The sequence below is a fragment of the Salvelinus fontinalis genome, chromosome 25 (assembly GCF_029448725.1).
Source record: "Salvelinus fontinalis isolate EN_2023a chromosome 25, ASM2944872v1, whole genome shotgun sequence".
NCBI lineage: Eukaryota > Metazoa > Chordata > Actinopteri > Salmoniformes > Salmonidae > Salvelinus > Salvelinus fontinalis.
Window position 1 is genome coordinate 40,559,696 of NC_074689.1, and position 18,238 is coordinate 40,577,933.

Sequence of the window (18,238 nt, forward strand, 5' to 3'; positions counted from 1 at the left end):
AGAGGGATATACAGTAACATGACTGACTGACTGGTCTGATTATAGAGGGATATACAGTAACATGACTGACTGGTGAGATTATAGAGGGATATACAGGAACATGACTGGCTGGTGAGATTATAGAGGGATATACAGTAACATTACTGATTGGTGAGGTTATAGAGGGATATACAGGAACATGACTGACTGTTGAGATTATAGAGGGATATACAGGAACATGACTGACTGACTGACTGGTGAGATTATAGAGGGATATACAGTAACATGACTGACTGGTGAGATTATAGAGGGATATACAGTAACATGACTGACTGTTGAGATTATAGAGGGATATACAGGAACATGACTGACTGGTGAGATTATAGAGGGATATACAGTAACATGATTGATTGACTGGTGAGGTTATAGAGGGATATACAGTAACATGACTGACTGGTGAGGTTATAGAGGGATATACAGTAACATGACTGACTGGTGAGATTATAGAGGGATATACAGTAACATGACTGACTGACTGGTGAGATTATAGAGGGATATACAGTAACATGACAGACTGACTAATGAGATTATAGAGGGATATACAGTAACATGACTGACTGACTGGTGAGATTATAGAGGGATATACAGTAACATGACTGACTGACTGGTGAGATTATAGGGGGATATACAGTAACATGACTGACTGGTGAGATTATAGAGGGATATACAGTAACATGACTGACTGACTGGTCTGATTATAGAGGGATATACAGTAACATGACTGACTGGTGAGATTATAGAGGGATATACAGGAACATGACTGGCTGGTGAGATTATAGAGGGATATACAGTAACATTACTGATTGGTGAGGTTATAGAGGGATATACAGGAACATGACTGACTGTTGAGATTATAGAGGGATATACAGGAACATGACTGACTGACTGACTGGTGAGATTATAGAGGGATATACAGTAACATGACTGACTGGTGAGATTATAGAGGGATATACAGTAACATGACTGACTGTTGAGATTATAGAGGGATATACAGGAACATGACTGACTGGTGAGATTATAGAGGGATAAACAGTAACATGATTGATTGACTGGTGAGATTATAGAGGGATATACAGTAACATGACTGATTGACACAGAGAGAGAGAGAGAGAGAGAGAGAGAGAGAGAGAGAGAGAGATAGTGTGTCAATTTTTATTTAATTGAGGGCCCTGACATTTCGGACATGTAGTGCTTTTTGAGGGTAGTTAACTGTTTCTATGGCAACACCGTCCACATGTCGGGGCACACCGCCTCCTACCCTGAAATTAGCGTGGAGATGTGGCGCCACCCCAAACTGTTCCCCGCAATGGGGTACCCTCTCTACCTGCTCTCTGATTGGCTGTCTAGATCTAGAAACGACCCCCCCCCCCACACACACACAAACCCTGTAGAAAAGATAAGCCTTCCTGACACACCCCTGCAGCTGGTCATCTTCCAGACGTACCGGGTGCGTGCCAAACCGCACCCTATTCCATATACAGTGCACTGCCTTTGACCCGGGCCAGTGGGGAATAGGGAGCCACTATTGGGATGCAAGTACATCCAGTCAGGTCTCCTTCCCCCTTTACTACAGAAACAATGGACGATACTCCATAACCATCGCCCACCGACCGCAACTCTTTTATCCTCTCTGCTGCAATCCCTCCTCTGCCTATTGGACGCTCTCATGCACCTTCTAGAATCTCTCTCACCCTCTCCATTTCTCCCTGCTCTTTATTTCTCTCTCTGTCTCTCTCTCTCTGTCTCTCTCTCTCTCTCTGTCTCTCTCTCTCTCTCTCTCTCTCTCTCTCTCTCTCTCTCTCTCTCTCTCTCTCTCTCTCTCTCTCTCTCTCACCTTATCTCTCTCTCTCTCTCTCACCTTCTCTCTCTCTCTCTCTCTCTCTCTCTCTCCTTATCTCTCTCTCTCTCTCTCACCTTATCTCTCTCTCTTCTCTCTCTCTCTCTCTCTCTCCCCCTCTCTCTCTCTCTCTCTCTCACCTTATCTCTATCTCTCTCTCTCTCTCTCTCACCTTATCTCTCTCTCTCACCTTATCTCTATCTATCTCTCTCACCTTATCTCTCTCTTCTTTCTTTCTTTCTTTCTTTCTTTCTTTCTTTCTCTCTCTCTCTCACCTTTTCTCTCTCTCTATCTGTCATGTGTATAACGGTGCCCATTCTCCTACCATCTCTCTCTCTCTGGTGTTTAGTGCCCTATAAGTCACACCAGGTGGCAGGTGCACTCGCTCTCAAATTAACCAATCAGCAGGGAGGCTGGAATGGCATCCTGATCATCTAGGCAACAGCATGGCACATCGTTTAGAAAATAGACTATTATTTTTCACCAGCATTAAAAATGATTTACAGTTTTTGAACTATTTGATGTCGCCGTCACAGAAAGGAACAGTCCTATCATGAATAACTTCGATTCCTATTGAGTTAACAGGACAATGTCCATCTGTTTACTGTAATCTAACAGGACAATGTCCGTCTGTTTACTGTAATCTAACAGGACAATGTCCGTCTGTTTACTGTAATCTAACAGGACAATGTCCGTCTGTTTACTGTAATCTAACAGGACAATGTCCATCTGTTTACTGTAATCTAACAGGACAATGTCCATCTGTTTACTGTAATCTAACAGGACAATGTCCATCTGTTTACTGTAATCTAACAGGACAATGTCCTTCTGTTTACTGTAATCTAACAGGACAATGTACGTCTGTTTACTGTAATCTAACAGGACAATGTCCATCTGTTTACTGTAATCTAACAGGACAATGTCCATCTGTTTACTGTAATCTAACAGGACAATGTCCGTCTGTTTACTGTAATCTAACAGGACAATGTCCATCTGTTTACTGTAATTAACAGGACAATGCCCGTCTGTTTACTGTAATCTAATTGGACAATGTCCATCTGTTTACTGTAATCTAATAGGACAATGTCCATCTGTTTACTGTAATCTAACAGGCCAATGTCCATCTGTTTACTGTAATCTAATAGGATTAGAATGGAAAGGAAAGGGAAGTAGAATAGAGGAAAGGAAAGGAGAGGAGAGGAAGGAAAGGAAATTATAGGAAAGGAGAGTAAAGGAAAGGAATGGAAAGGAAACGAAAGGAGAGGAAAGGAGAGGAGAGGAAGGAAAAGAAAGGAAATGAAAGGAGAGGAAAGGAGAGGAGATGAAGGAAAGGAAATGATAGGAAAGGAGAGGAGAGGAAAGGAAAGTAATAGAAAGGGAGGAGAAGAGAGGAAAGGAAAGGAGAATATAGGAAAGGAAAGGAATGGAATGGACAGGAGAGGAAAGGAAAGGAGAATATAGGAAAGGAAAGGAATGGACAGGAGAGGAAAGGAAAGGAGAGTAAAGGAGACGAAAGAAAAGGAGAGGATAGGAGAGGGAAGGATAGGAAAGGAAAGGGAGGGAGAAGAGAGGAAAGGAAAGTATTGGAAAGGAGAGGAAATGAAAGGAGAAGAAAGGAAAGGAGAGGAGAGGAGAGGAAAGGAGAGAAAATGGAAGGGAATGAGAGGAAAGGAGAGGAAAGGGAAGGAGATGAAAGGGAAGGGAAGGAGAGAAAGAAAAGGAGAGGAGAGGAAAGGGAAGGAGAGGAAAGGGAAGGAGAGGAGAGGAAAGGAGAGGAAAGAAGAGGAAATGGAAGGAGAGGAAAGGAAAGGAGAGGAGAGGAGAGGAGAGGAAAGAACAGGAAAGGGAAGAAGAGGAAAGGGAAGGGAAGGAGAGGAAAGGAGAGGAAAGGGAAGGAGAGGAGAGGAAAGATGAGGAAAGGGAAGGAGAGGAAAGGGAAGGGAAGGAGAGGAAAGGAGAGGAAAGGAAAGTAATAGAAAGGGAGGAGAAGAGAGGAAAGGAAAGGAGAATATAGGAAAGGAATGACAGGAGAGGAAAGGAGAGTAAAGGAGATGAAAGGAAAGGAGAGGATAGGGAAGGGGTAATGATTGGGATTAACACCCCCTACCACTTTTACAGACACACTTCCTGTCCTAACACACAGACACACACACTTCCTGTCCTAACACACACACACACACACTTCCTGTCCTAACACACAGACACACACACACTTCCTGTCCTAACACACAGACACACACACACTGTGTGCTTGTGTGTGTGTGTGTGCTTGTGTCTGTGTGTGTGTGTGTGTGTGTGTGTGTGTGTGTGCGTGAGTGTGTGTCTGTGTGTGTGTCTGTGTGTCTGTGTCTGTGTGTGTGTGCGTGCGTGTGTGTGTCTGTGTGTGTGTCTGTGTGTGTGTGTGCGTGCGTGCCTGCGTGTGTGTGTGTGTGAGGACAGGAAGCCCAGAGCCACTGCCAGAGAGGAGAGGAGAGCAACATAGTGAGGATAATGAACAACATCTGACAGAGATGCCTGCTGGTCCTCGCTCCAGAGGTGGTCCGCCACATCATTCCCATTCTTTCTTTTAGGTTTCCACCCCTTTTTTCTCTCGTCCTTGCTTCACTCTCTATTTATTCTCCCTGACATGCTGTCTGTCCTCTCTCTGCTTCCGGGGCGCTGCTGGGATTAACTGTCCACTTGTCTCCCTGCTTTTGATAAATTCTGAAAAATCCTTTCGCCCTCATAGCAATGAGGTTAGAAGGCGATAGACATTTACATCTTGATCTCATCTATCCTCTTTGTCTCTGATTATCTTTAATGACACCAGGACCTGAAACGGAGGAACCTCTATGTCGTACAGCCGATGACAAATACATTGGCACCCTTGCACAATTCACCATTTCTTCTAAAATATGTTGTAATTGAAAGAAAGTTGTTTTTTACACGTGTATTTGTTTAATATATTTATCCACGGGGGTAAAAAATAAATATATACAAAATTTGAGATTTTTCACTTAAAAGACAAAATGGCATGAACGAAAGAATTCTAAATGTTGAATTAATTTGGATGGCGGCAAGTGATTCTAAACGGGTGTAAATTAACTCACTTGTGGTACTACAGGTTCAAAATAACCAGTCAACCAGATTAGAAAGAGAGAAAACCAGTCAACCAGATTAGAAAGAGATGTGGTACTACAGGTTCAAAATAACCAGTCAACCAGATTAGAAAGAGAGAAAACCAGTCAACCAGATTAGAAAGAGAGAAAAACAGTCAACCAGATTAGAAAGAGAGAAAAACAGTCAACCAGATTAGAAAGAGAGAAAACCAGTCAACCAGATTAGAAAGAGAGGAAATAAAATATTCTGATCACATGCACTCCATCGTTCCCTACTCTACACTACAGAGGAGGTTCCCTACTCTACACTACAGAGGAGGTTCCCTACTCTACACTACAGAGGAGGTTCCCTACTCTACACTACAGAGGAGGTTCCCTACTCTACACTACAGAGGAGGTTCCCTGTTCTACACTACAGAGGAGGTTCCCTACTCAACACTACAGAGGATGTTCCCTACTCAACACTACAGAGGAGGTTCCCTACTCAACACTACAGAGGAGGTTCCCTGTTCTACACTACAGAGGAGGTTCCCTACTCAACACTACAGAGGAGGTTCCCTACTCTACACTACAGAGGAGGTTCCCTGTTCTACACTACAGAGGATGTTCCCTACTCAACACTACAGAGGAGGTTCCCTACTCTACACTACAGAGGAGGTTCCCTACTCTACAATACAGAGGATGTTCCCTACTCTACACTACAGAGGAGGTTCCCTGTTCTACACTACAGAGGAGGTTCCCTACTCTACACTACAGAGGAGGTTCCCTACTCTACACTACAGAGGAGGTTCCCTGTTCTACACTACAGAGGAGGTTCCCTACTCAACACTACAGAGGAGGTTCCCTACTCTACATTACAGAGGAGATTCCCCACTCAACACTACAGAGGAGGTTCCCTGTTCTACACTACAGAGGAGGTTCCCTACTCTACATTACAGAGGAGGTTCCCTACTCAACACTACAGAGGAGATTCCCCACTCAACACTACAGAGGAGGTTCCCTACTCTACACTACAGAGGAGGTTCCCTACTCTACACTACAGAGGATGTTCCCTACTCTACACTACAGAGGAGGTTCCCAACTCTACACTACAGAGGAGGTTCCCTACTCTACATTACAGAGGAGGTTCCCTACTCTACACTACAGAGGATATTTCCCTACTCTACACTACAGAGGTGGGTTCCCTACTCTACACTACAGAGGAGGTTCCCTATTCAAAACTACAGAGGAGGTTCCCTACTCTACACTACAGAGGAGGTTCCATACTCTACACTACAGAGGAGGTTCCCTACTCTACACTACAGAGGAGGGTCCCTACTCTACATTACAGAGGAGGTTCCCTACTCTACACTACAGAGGAGGTTCCCTACTCTACACTACAGAGGAGGTTCCCTACTCTACATTACAGAGGAGGTTCCCTACTCTACAATACAGAGGATGTTCCCTACTCTACATTCTAGAGGAGGTTCCCTACTCTACACTACAGAGGATGTTCCCTACTCTACACTACAGAGGAGGTTCCCTACTCTACACTACAGAGGAGGTTCCCTACTCTACATTACAGAGGAGGTTCCCTACTCTACAATACAGAGGATGTTCCCTACTCTACACTACAGAGGAGGTTCCCTACTCTACAATACAGAGGATGTTCCCTACTCTACACTACAGAGGAGGTTCCCTGTTCTAGACTACAGAGGAGGTTCCCTACTCAACACTACAGAGGATGTTCCCTACTCAACACTACAGAGGAGGTTCCCTACTCTACACTACAGAGGAGGTTCCCTACTCTACACTACAGAGGAGATTCCCTACTCAACACTACAGAGGATGTTCCCTACTCAACACTACAGAGGAGGTTCCCTACTCTACACTACAGAGGAGGTTCCCTAGTCTACACTACAGAGGAGATTCCCTACTCAACACTACAGAGGAGGTTCCCTACTCAAAACTACAGAGGAGGTTCCCTACTCTACACTACAGAGGAGGTTCCCTACTCTACACTACAGAGGAGGTTCCCTACTCTACACTACAGAGGAGGTTCCCAACTCTACACTACAGAGGAGATTCCCCACTCAACACTACAGAGAAGGTTCCCTACTCTACACTACAGAGGAGGTTCCCAACTCTACACTACAGAGGAGGTTCCCTACTCTACACTACAGAGGAGGTTCCCTACTCTACACTACAGAGGAGGTTCCCTACTCTACACTACAGAGGAGGTTCCCTATTCAACACTACAGAGGAGGTTCCCTACTCTACACTACAGAGGAGGTTCCCTACTCTACACTACAGAGGAGGTTCCCAACTCTACACTACAGAGGAGGTTCCCTACTCTACATTACAGAGGAGGTTCCCTACTCTACACTACAGAGGATGTTCCCTACTCTACACTACAGAGGAGGTTCCCTACTCTACACTACAGAGGAGGTTCCCTATTCAACACTACAGAGGAGGTTCCTACTCTACACTACAGAGGAGGTTCCCTACTCTACATTACAGAGGAGGTTCCCTACTCTACACTACAGAGGATGTTCCCTACTCTACAATACAGAGGATGTTCCCTACTCTACACTACAGAGGAGGTTCCCTACTCTACACAACAGAGGAGGTTCCCTACTCTACACTACAGAGGAGGTTCCCTATTCAACACTACAGAGGAGGTTCCCTACTCTACACAACAGAGGATGTTCCCTACTCTACATTACAGAGGAGGTTCCCTACTCTACACTACAGAGGATGTTCCCTACTCTACACTACAGAGGAGGTTCCCTACTCTACACTACAGAGGAGGTTCCCTACTCAACACAAGAGAGGAGGTTCCCTACTCAACACTACAGAGGAGATTCCCTACTCTACACTACAGAGGAGGGTCCCTACTCTACATTACAGAGGAGGTTCCCTACTCTACACTACAGAGGAGGTTCCCTACTCTACACTACAGAGGAGGTTCCCTACTCTACATTACAGAGGAGGTTCCCTACTCTACAATACAGAGGATGTTCCCTACTCTACACTACAGAGGAGGTTCCCTACTCTACACTACAGAGGAGGTTCCCTACTCTACACTACAGAGGATGTTCCCTACTCTACACTACAGAGGATGTTCCCTACTCAACACTACAGAGGAGGTTCCCTACTCTACACTACAGAGGAGGTTCCCTACTCTACACTACAGAGGAGGTTTCCTACTCAACACTACAGAGGAGGTTCCCTACTCAAAACTACAGAGGAGGTTCCCTACTCTACACTACAGAGGAGGTTCCCTACTCTACACTACAGAGGAGGTTCCCTACTCTACACTACAGAGGAGGTTCCCAACTCTACACTACAGAGGAGGTTCCCTACTCTACATTACAGAGGAGGTTCCCTACTCTACACTACAGAGGATGTTCCCTACTCTACACTACAGAGGATGTTCCCTACACTACACTACAGAGGATGTTCCCTACTCTACACTACAGAGGATGTTCCCTACTCTACACTACAGAGGATGTTCCCTACTCTACACTACAGAGGAGGTTCCCTACTCTACACTACAGAGGAGGTTCCCTACTCTACACTACAGGGGAGGTTCCCTACTCCACACTACAGGGGAGGTTCCCTACTCCACACTACAGAGGAGGTTCCCTACCCTAGGTTCCCTCTTCCCTAGGGGAAGAGAGATGAAGAGAGGGGAAGAGAGGGGAAGAGAGGTGGGGAGAGGTGTAGAGAGGGGATGAGAGGTGAAGAGAGGTGAAGAGAGGGGAAGAGAGGAGAGGAGAGGAGAGGAGAGGCGAAGAGAGGAGAGGAGAGGAGAGGAGAGGAGAGGAGACGAGATGAGAGGAGACGAGACGAGACGAGAGAGCTGATGAATGAGACACATGTTCTGCCCATATATGAGGCTCTAATCTTGAGACAGGTCCTGAACTAAAATAGAAGGGTGATTTACCACTTTGTCTGTAGACGTGTTGATAAGTGGCACAATGTCAAATCATTATTTGTTATGCAACAGAAGGCAAGAGAGATGGTGGGAGGGAGAAAAAGAAAGGAGAGAGAGAAATACTAAAGAGAGGTTAAGAGAGGTGTAGAGAGGGGAAGAGAGTTGAAGAGAGGGGATGAGAGGGGATGAGAGGTGAAGGGAGGTGAAGAGAGGGGAAGAGAGGTGAAGAGAGTTGAAGAGAGGGGATGAGAGGTGAAGAGAGATGAAGAGAGGGGATGAGAGGTGTAGAGAGGGGATGAGAGGTGAAGAGAGGTGAAGAGAGTTGAAGAGAGGGGATGAGAGGGTAAGAGAGGGTAAGAGAGGGGAAGAGAGGGTAAGAGAGGGGATGAGTGAGGAGGAGAGGGGGTGAGGGGGGAGGAGAGGTGAAGAGAGGTGAATAGAGGGTAAGAGAGGTGAAGAGAGGTTAAGAGAGCTGAAGAGAGGTGAAGAGAATTGAAGAGAGGGGATGAGAGGCAATGGGAGGTGATGAGAGGTGTAGAGAGGGGAAGAGAGATGAAGAGAGGGGAAGAGATGGGAAGAGAGGGGAAGAGAGGTGAAGAGAGGTGAAGAGAGGGGAAGAGAGGTGAAGAGAGGTGAAGAGAGGGGAATAGAGATGGCGAGAGGTGTAGAGAGGGGATGAGAGGTGAAGAGAGGTGAAGAGAGGGGAAGAGAGATGAAGAGAGGGGAAGAGATGGGAAGAGAGGTGGGGAGAGGTGTAGAGAGGGGATGAGAGGTGAAGAGAGGTGAAGAGAGGTGAAGAGAGGGGAAGAGAGGTGAAGAGAGGTGAAGAGAGGGGATGAGAGGTGAAGAGAGGGGATGAGAGGTGAAGAGAGGTGAAGAGAGGGGAAGAGAGGGGAAGAGAAGGGAAGATAGGTGAAGAGAGGGGAATAGAGATGAAGAGAGGGGAATAGAGGGAAAGGGAGATGAAGAGAGGGGAAGAGATGGGAAGAGAGGTGGCGAGAGGTGTAGAGAGGGGATGAGAGGTGAAGAGAGGTGAAGAGAGGTGAAGAGAGGGGAAGAGAGGTGCGAGAGGTGAAGAGAGGGGATGAGAGGTGAAGAGAGGGGATGAGAGGTGAAGAGAGGTGAAGAGAGGGGAAGAGAGGGGAAGAGAAGGGAAGATAGGTGAAGAGAGGGGAATAGAGATGAAGAGAGGGGAATAGAGGGGAAGGGAGATGAAGAGAGGGGAAGAGATGGGAAGAGAGGTGGCGAGAGGTGTAGAGAGGGGATGAGAGTTGAAGCGAGGTGAAGAGAGGGGAAGAGAGGTGAAGAGAGGTGTAGAGAGGGGATGAGAGGTGAAGAGAGGGGATGAGAGGTGAAGAGAGGTGAAGAGAGGGGAAGAGAGGGGAAGAGAAGGGAAGATAGGTGAAGAGAGGGGATGAGAGGTGAAGAGAGGGGGAGAGAGGGGAAGAGAGGGGGGAGAGGGGATGAGAGGGGATGAGAGGTGAAGAGAGGGGAAGAGAGTTGAAGAGAGGTGAAGAGAGGGGATGAGAGGTGATGAGAGGTGAAGAGAGGTGAAGAGAGGGGAAGAGAGAGAAGAGAGGGGATGAGAGGTGAAGAGAGGGGAAGAGAGGTGAAGAGAGGGGAAGAGGGGTGAAGAGAGGGGAAGAGGGGTGAAGAGAGGTGAGGAGAGGGGAAGAGAGGTGAAGAGAGGGGAAGAGGGGTGAAGAGAGGTGAGGAGAGGGGAAGAGAGGTGAGGAGAGGTGAGGAGAGGGGAAGAGGGGTGAAGAGAGGTGAGGAGAGGGGAAGAGGGGTGAAGAGAAGGGAAGAGTGGTGAAGAGAGGTGAGGAGAGGGGAAGAGAGGTGAAGAGAGGTGAGGAGAGGGGAAGAGGGGTGAAGAGAGTGGAAGAGAGGGGATGAGAGGTGAAGAGAGGTGAAGAGAGGGGAAGAGGGGTGAGGAGAGGGGAAGAGGGGTGAAGAGAGGGGAAGAGGGGTGAAGAGAGGTGAGGAGAGGGGAAGAGAGGTGAGGAGAGGTGAGGAGAGGGGAAGAGGGGTGAAGAGAGGTGAGGAGAGGGGAAGAGGGGTGAGGAGAGGGGAAGAGGGGTGAAGAGAGGTGAGGAGAGGTGAAGAGGGGTGAAGAGAGGTGAGGAGAGGTGAGGAGAGGGGTGAAGAGAGGTGAGGAGAGGGGAAGAGGGGTGAAGAGAGGTGAAGAGAGGGGATGAGAGGTGAAGAGAGGGGAAGAGGGGTGAAGAGAGGTGAGGAGAGGTGTAGAGAGGTGAGGAGAGGGGAAAAGGGGTGAAGAGAGGGGAAGAGAGGGGATGAGAGGTGAAGAGAGGTGAAGAGAGGTGAGGAGAGGGGAAGAGGGGTGAAGAGAGGGGAAGAGAGGGGATGAGAGGTGAAGAGAGGTGAAGAGAGGGGAAGAGAGGTGAAGAGAGGGGAAGAGAGGTGAAGAGAGGGGAAGAGAGGTGAAGAGAGGGGAAGAGGGGTGAAGAGAGGGGAAGAGAGGTGAAGAGAGGGGAAGAGAGGGGATGAGAGGTGAAGAGAGGTGAAGAGAGGGGAAGAGAGGTGAAGAGAGGGGAAGAGAGGTGAAGAGAGGGGAAGAGAGGTGGGGAGAGAAGTAGAGAGGGGAAGAGAGGTGAAGAGAGGGGATGAGAGGGGATGAGAGGGTAATATGGGAGAGGAGAAGAGAGGTGAGGAGAGGGGAAGAGAGGTGAAGAGAGGGGATGAGAGGGGAAGAGGGGTGAAGAGAGGTGAGGAGAGGGGAAGAGGGGTGAAGAGAGGTGAGGAGAGGGGAGGAGAGGTGAGGAGAGGTGAAGAGAGGTGAGGAGAGGGGAAGAGAGGTGAAGAGAGGTGAGGAGAGGGGACGAGGGGTGAAGAGAGGGGAAGAGAGGTGAGGAGAGGGGAAGAGAGGTGAGGAGAGGTGAGGAGAGGGGAAGAGGGGAAGAGAGGTGAGGAGAGGGGAAGAGGGGTGAGGAGAGGGGAAGAGGGGTGAGGAGAGGGCAAGAGGGGTGAGGAGAGGGGAAGAGGGGTGAAGAGAGGTGAGGAGAGGGGAAGAGAGGTGAAGAGAGGTGAGGAGAGGGGAAGAGGGGTGAAGAGAGTGGAAGAGGGGTGAAGAGAGGTGAGGAGAGGGGAAGAGGGGTGAAGAGAGGTGAGGAGAGGTGAGGAGAGGTGAAGAGAGGGGAAGAGGGGTGAAGAGAGGTGAGGAGAGGGGACGAGGGGTGAAGAGAGGTGAGGAGAGGGGAAGAGGGGGGAAGAGAGGTGAGGAGAGGGGAAGAGGGGTGAAGAGAGGTGAGGAGAGGTGAGGAGAGGTGAAGAGAGGGGAAGAGAGGTGAGGAGAGGGGAAGAGAGGTGAGGAGAGGTGAGGAGAGGTGAGGAGAGGGGAAGAGGGGTGAAGAGGGGTGAAGAGAGGTGAGGAGAGGGGAAGAGGGGTGAAGAGAGGTGAGGAGAGGGGACGAGGGGTGAAGAGAGGTGAGGAGAGGGGAAGAGGGGTGAAGAGAGGTGAGGAGAGGGGACGAGGGGTGAAGAGAGGTGAGGAGAGGGGACGAGGGGTGAAGAGAGGTGAGGAGAGGGGAAGAGGGGTGAAGAGAGGTGAGGAGAGGTGAGGAGAGGTGAAGAGAGGGGAAGAGAGGTGAGGAGAGGGGAAGAGAGGTGAGGAGAGGTGAGGAGAGGTGAGGAGAGGGGAAGAGGGGTGAAGAGAGGTGAGGAGAGGGGAAGAGGGGTGAAGAGAGGTGAGGAGAGGGGACGAGGGGTGAAGAGAGGTGAGGAGAGGGGACGAGGGGTGAAGAGAGGTGAGGAGAGGGGAAGAGGGGTGAAGAGAGGTGAGGAGAGGTGAGGAGAGGTGACGAGGGGTGAAGAGAGGTGAGGAGAGGGGACGAGGGGTGAAGAGAGGTGAGGAGAGGGGAAGAGGGGTGAAGAGAGGTGAGGAGAGGGGACGAGGGGTGAAGAGAGGTGAGGAGAGGGGACGAGGGGTGAAGAGAGGTGAGGAGAGGGGAAGAGGGGTGAAGAGAGGTGAGGAGAGGTGAGGAGAGGTGAAGAGAGGGGAAGAGAGGTGAGGAGAGGGGAAGAGAGGTGAGGAGAGGTGAGGAGAGGTGAGGAGAGGGGAAGAGGGGTGAAGAGAGGTGAGGAGAGGGGAAGAGGGGTGAAGAGAGGTGAGGAGAGGGGACGAGGGGTGAAGAGAGGTGAGGAGAGGGGACGAGGGGTGAAGAGAGGTGAGGAGAGGGGAAGAGAGGTGAGGAGAGGGGAAGAGGTGTGAAGAGAGGTGAGGAGAGGGGAAGAGGTGTGAAGAGAGGTGAGGAGAGGGGAAGAGAGGTGAAGAGAGGGGAAGAGAGGTGAGGAGAGGTGAGGAGAGGTGAGGAGAGGGGAAGAGGGGTGAAGAGGGGTGAAGAGAGGTGAGGAGAGGGGAAGAGGGGTGAAGAGAGGTGAGGAGAGGGGAAGAGGGGTGAAGAGAGACAGTGATCTCTTCATAATCCCTCCCTATTTCACTAGTCCACGGATCATAGTGTTAACAGATGTGGTGTTTTATCAAACAATTCGGCAGCCATTTGCTGCCTCGTCTCTTCTGCCATTTGTCGTTTCCTTTCCTCTTTAGTGAAGAGAGACAGAGCAAGAGAGAGGGCGAGATACAGAGACAGAGACAGATAGAGAGACAGATGGAGAGAGAATGAGAGTGAGAGAGAAAGAGACCAAGTCTCCCTCCTGACCTGGCCACCGTAATGACCATCGTACATCAAGTCTTAAGTGCTGCACCCCCTCTCACCCTCTGGTATCTCTGTCCCTGGCCAGACCAGAGCCCATCTCCCATCTCACTTCCCTGCAGAGAGCTGGACCACGGCCACACACTGGAAATTAAAAATGCACGGTGTGATTTATCTTGTAAAAGGGAGAGAGAAACTGTCCGACGGAGGGTGTGAGAGACTGATTGAGGGAGGGACTGACTGATTGAGGGAAAGAGAGAGTGACTGACTAAAGGAGGGAGAGTTGAACTGAGTGAGGGTGTGAGAGAGTGACTAACTGAGGGAGAAAGGAGGGAGAGAATGAGGAAGGGAGAGAGAGAGACACTTAATCTGCACCAACACTTAATCTGCACCAGCACTGTTAATCTGTACAAGCACTGTTAATCTGCACCAGCACTGTTAATCTGCACCAACACTGTTAATCTGAACCAGCACTGTTAATCTGCACCAACACTGTTAATCTGCACCAACACTGTTAATCTGCACCAACACTGTTAATCTGAAACAGCACTGTTAATCTGTACCAACACTGTTAATCTGCACCAACACTGTTAATCTGCACCAACACTGTTAATCTGCACCAGCACTGTTAATCTGCACCAGCACTGTTAATCTGTACCAACACTGTTAATCTGCACCAACACTGTTAATCTGCACCAACACTGTTAATCTGCACCAGCACTGTTAATCTGCACCAACACTGTTAATCTGCACCAACACTGTTAATCTGCACCAACACTGTTAATCTGCACCAACACTGTTAATCTGCACCAACACTGTTAATCTGCACCAACACTGTTAATCTGCACCAACACTGTTAATCTGCACCAACACTGTTAATCTGCACCAACACTGTTAATCTGCACCAACACTTTATCTGCACCAACACTGTTAATCTGCACCAACACTGTTAATCTGCACCAGCACTTTATCTGCACCAACACTGTTAATCTGCACCAACACTGTTAATCTGCACCAACACTATTAATCTGCACCAACACTGTGAATCTGCACCAACACTTTATCTGCACCAACACTGTTAATCTGCACCAGCACTTTATCTGCACCAACACTGTTAATCTGCACCAACACTTTATCTGCACCAACACTGTTAATCTGCACCAACACTGTTAATCTGCACCAGCACTGTTAATCTGCACCAACACTGTTAATCTGCACCAGCACTGTTAATCTGCACCAGCACTGTTAATCTGCACCAGCACTGTTAATCTGCACCAGCACTGTTAATCTGCACCAGCACTGTTAATCTGCACCTGCACTGTTAATCTGTACAAGCACTGTTAATCTGCACCAGCACTGTTAATCTGCACCAACACTGTTAATCTGCACCAACACTGTTAATCTGCACCAACACTGTTAATCTGAACCAACACTGTTAATCTGCACCAGCACTGTTAATCTGAACCAACACTGTTAATCTGCACCAACACTGTTAATCTGCACCAACACTGTTAATCTGTACCAGCACTGTTAATCTGCACCAACACTGTTAATCTGCACCAGCACTGTTAATCTGAACCAACACTGTTAATCTGCACCAGCACTGTTAATTTGTACAAGCACTGTTAATCTGCACCAACACTGTTAATCTGCACCAACACTGTTAATCTGTACCAGCACTGTTAATCTGCACCAACACTGTTAATCTGCACCAGCACTGTTAATCTGAACCAGCACTGTTAATCTGTACAAGCACTTTTAATCTGCACCAACACTGTTAATCTGCACCAACACTGTTAATCTGCACCAACACTGTTAATCTGAACCAACACTGTTAATCTGCACCAGCACTGTTAATCTGAACCAACACTGTTAATCTGCACCAGCACTGTTAATCTGCACCAACACTGTTAATCTGAACCAACACTGTTAATCTGCACCAGCACTGTTAATCTGAACCAACACTGTTAATCTGCACCAGCACTGTTAATCTGTACAAGCACTGTTAATCTGCACCAGCACTGTTAATCTGCACCAACACTGTTAATCTTCACCAGCACTGTTAATCTGCACCAACACTGTTAATCTGCACCAGCACTGTTAATCTGCACCAACACTGTTAATCTGCACCAACACTGTTAATCTGTACCAGCACTGTTAATCTGTACCAGCACTGTTAATCTGCACCAACACTGTTAATCTGCACCAACACTGTTAATCTGCACCAGCACTGTTAATCTGCACCAGCACTGTTAATCTGTACCAACACTGTTAATCTGCACCAACACTGTTAATCTGCACCAGCACTGTTAATCTGCACCAACACTGTTAATCTGCACCAGCACTGTTAATCTGCACCAGCACTGTTAATCTGTACCAACATTGTTAATCTGTACCAACACTGTTAATCTGCACCAACACTGTTAATCTGCACCAGCACTGTTAATCTGCACCAACACTGTTAATCTGTACCAACACTGTTAATCTGCACCAACACTGTTAATCTGCACCAACACTGTTAATCTGCACCAACACTTTATCTGCACCAACACTGTTAATCTGCACCAACACTGTTAATCTGCACCAGCACTTTATCTGCACCAACAATGTTAATCTGAACCAGCACTGTTAATCTGCACCAGCACTGTTAATCTGCACCAACACTGTTAATCTGTACAAGCACTGTTAATCTGCACCAACACTGTTAATCTGCACCAGCACTGTTAATCTGTACAAGCACTGTTAATCTGCACCAGCACTGTTAATCTGCACCAACACTGTTAATCTGCACCAACACTGTTAATTTGAACCAACACTGTTAATTTGCACCAACACTGTTAATCTGCACCAGCACTGTTAATCTGCAACAACACTGTTAATCTGCACCAACACTGTTAATCTGCACCAACACTGTTAATCTGCACCAACACTGTTAATCTGTACCAACACTGTTAATCTGCACCAGCACTGTTAATCTGTACCAGCACTGTTAATCTGTACCAACACTGTTAATCTGCACCAACACTGTTAATCTGAACCAGCACTGTTAATCTGCACCAACACTGTTAATCTGCACCAACACTGTTAATCTGCACCAACACTGTTAATCTGCACCAACACTGTTAATCTGAACCAACACTGTTAATCTGCACCAGCACTGTTAATCTGAACCAACACTGTTAATCTGCACCAGCACTGTTAATCTGTACAAGCACTGTTAATCTGCACCAGCACTGTTAATCTGCACCAACACTGTTAATCTGCACCAGCACTGTTAATCTGCACCAACACTGTTAATCTGCACCAGCACTGTTAATCTGCACCAACACTGTTAATTTGCACCAACACTGTTAATCTGCACCAACACTGTTAATCTGAACCAGCACTGTTAATCTGCACCAACACTGTTAATCTGCACCAGCACTGTTAATCTGCACCAACACTGTTAATCTGAACCAGCACTGTTAATCTGCACCAGCACTGTTAATCTGCACCAACACTGTTAATCTGTACAAGCACTGTTAATCTGCACCAACACTGTTAATCTGCACCAGCACTGTTAATCTGTACAAGCACTGTTAATCTGCACCAGCACTGTTAATCTGCACCAACACTGTTAATCTGAACCAACACTGTTAATTTGCACCAACACTGTTAATCTGCACCAGCACTGTTAATCTGGAACCAACACTGTTAATCTGCACCAACACTGTTAATCTGCACCAACACTGTTAATCTGCACCAGCACTGTTAATCTGTACCAACACTGTTAATCTGCACCAGCACTGTTAATCTGTACCAGCACTGTTAATCTGTACCAACACTGTTAATCTGCACCAACACTGTTAATCTGAACCAGCACTGTTAATCTGCACCAACACTGTTAATCTGCACCAACACTGTTAATCTGCACCAACACTGTTAATCTGCACCAACACTGTTAATCTGCACCAACACTGTTAATCTGTACCAACACTGTTAATCTGCACCAGCACTGTTAATCTGTACCAGCACTGTTAATCTGTACCAACACTGTTAATCTGCACCAACACTGTTAATCTGAACCAGCACTGTTAATCTGCACCAACACTGTTAATCTGCACCAACACTGTTAATCTGCACCAACACTGTTAATCTGCACCAACACTGTTAATCTGAACCAACACTGTTAATCTGCACCAGCACTGTTAATCTGAACCAACACTGTTAATCTGCACCAGCACTGTTAATCTGTACAAGCACTGTTAATCTGCACCAGCACTGTTAATCTGCACCAACACTGTTAATCTGCACCAGCACTGTTAATCTGCACCAACACTGTTAATCTGCACCAGCACTGTTAATCTGCACCAACACTGTTAATTTGCACCAACACTGTTAATCTGCACCAACACTGTTAATCTGAACCAGCACTGTTAATCTGCACCAACACTGTTAATCTGCACCAGCACTGTTAATCTGCACCAACACTGTTAATCTGAACCAGCACTGTTAATCTGCACCAGCACTGTTAATCTGCACCAACACTGTTAATCTGTACAAGCACTGTTAATCTGCACCAACACTGTTAATCTGCACCAGCACTGTTAATCTGTACAAGCACTGTTAATCTGCACCAGCACTGTTAATCTGCACCAACACTGTTAATCTGAACCAACACTGTTAATTTGCACCA

The 18,238-nt window shown here is 47.5% G+C and overlaps 1 protein-coding gene across 1 annotated transcript in view; it reads left to right on the forward strand.

Annotated features, from left to right (window-relative positions):
• The first annotated feature begins 1,273 nt into the window (after nt 1-1,273).
• The window catches only part of LOC129823354 (prestalk protein-like), a 60,385-nt gene continuing 43,420 nt past the window's right edge, over nt 1,274-18,238 (forward strand). Inside the window, exon 1 of the mRNA XM_055882278.1 lies at nt 1,274-1,350. Coding sequence (XP_055738253.1) covers nt 1,274-1,350 — 77 coding nt within the window. The remainder of the gene's footprint in view (nt 1,351-18,238) is intronic.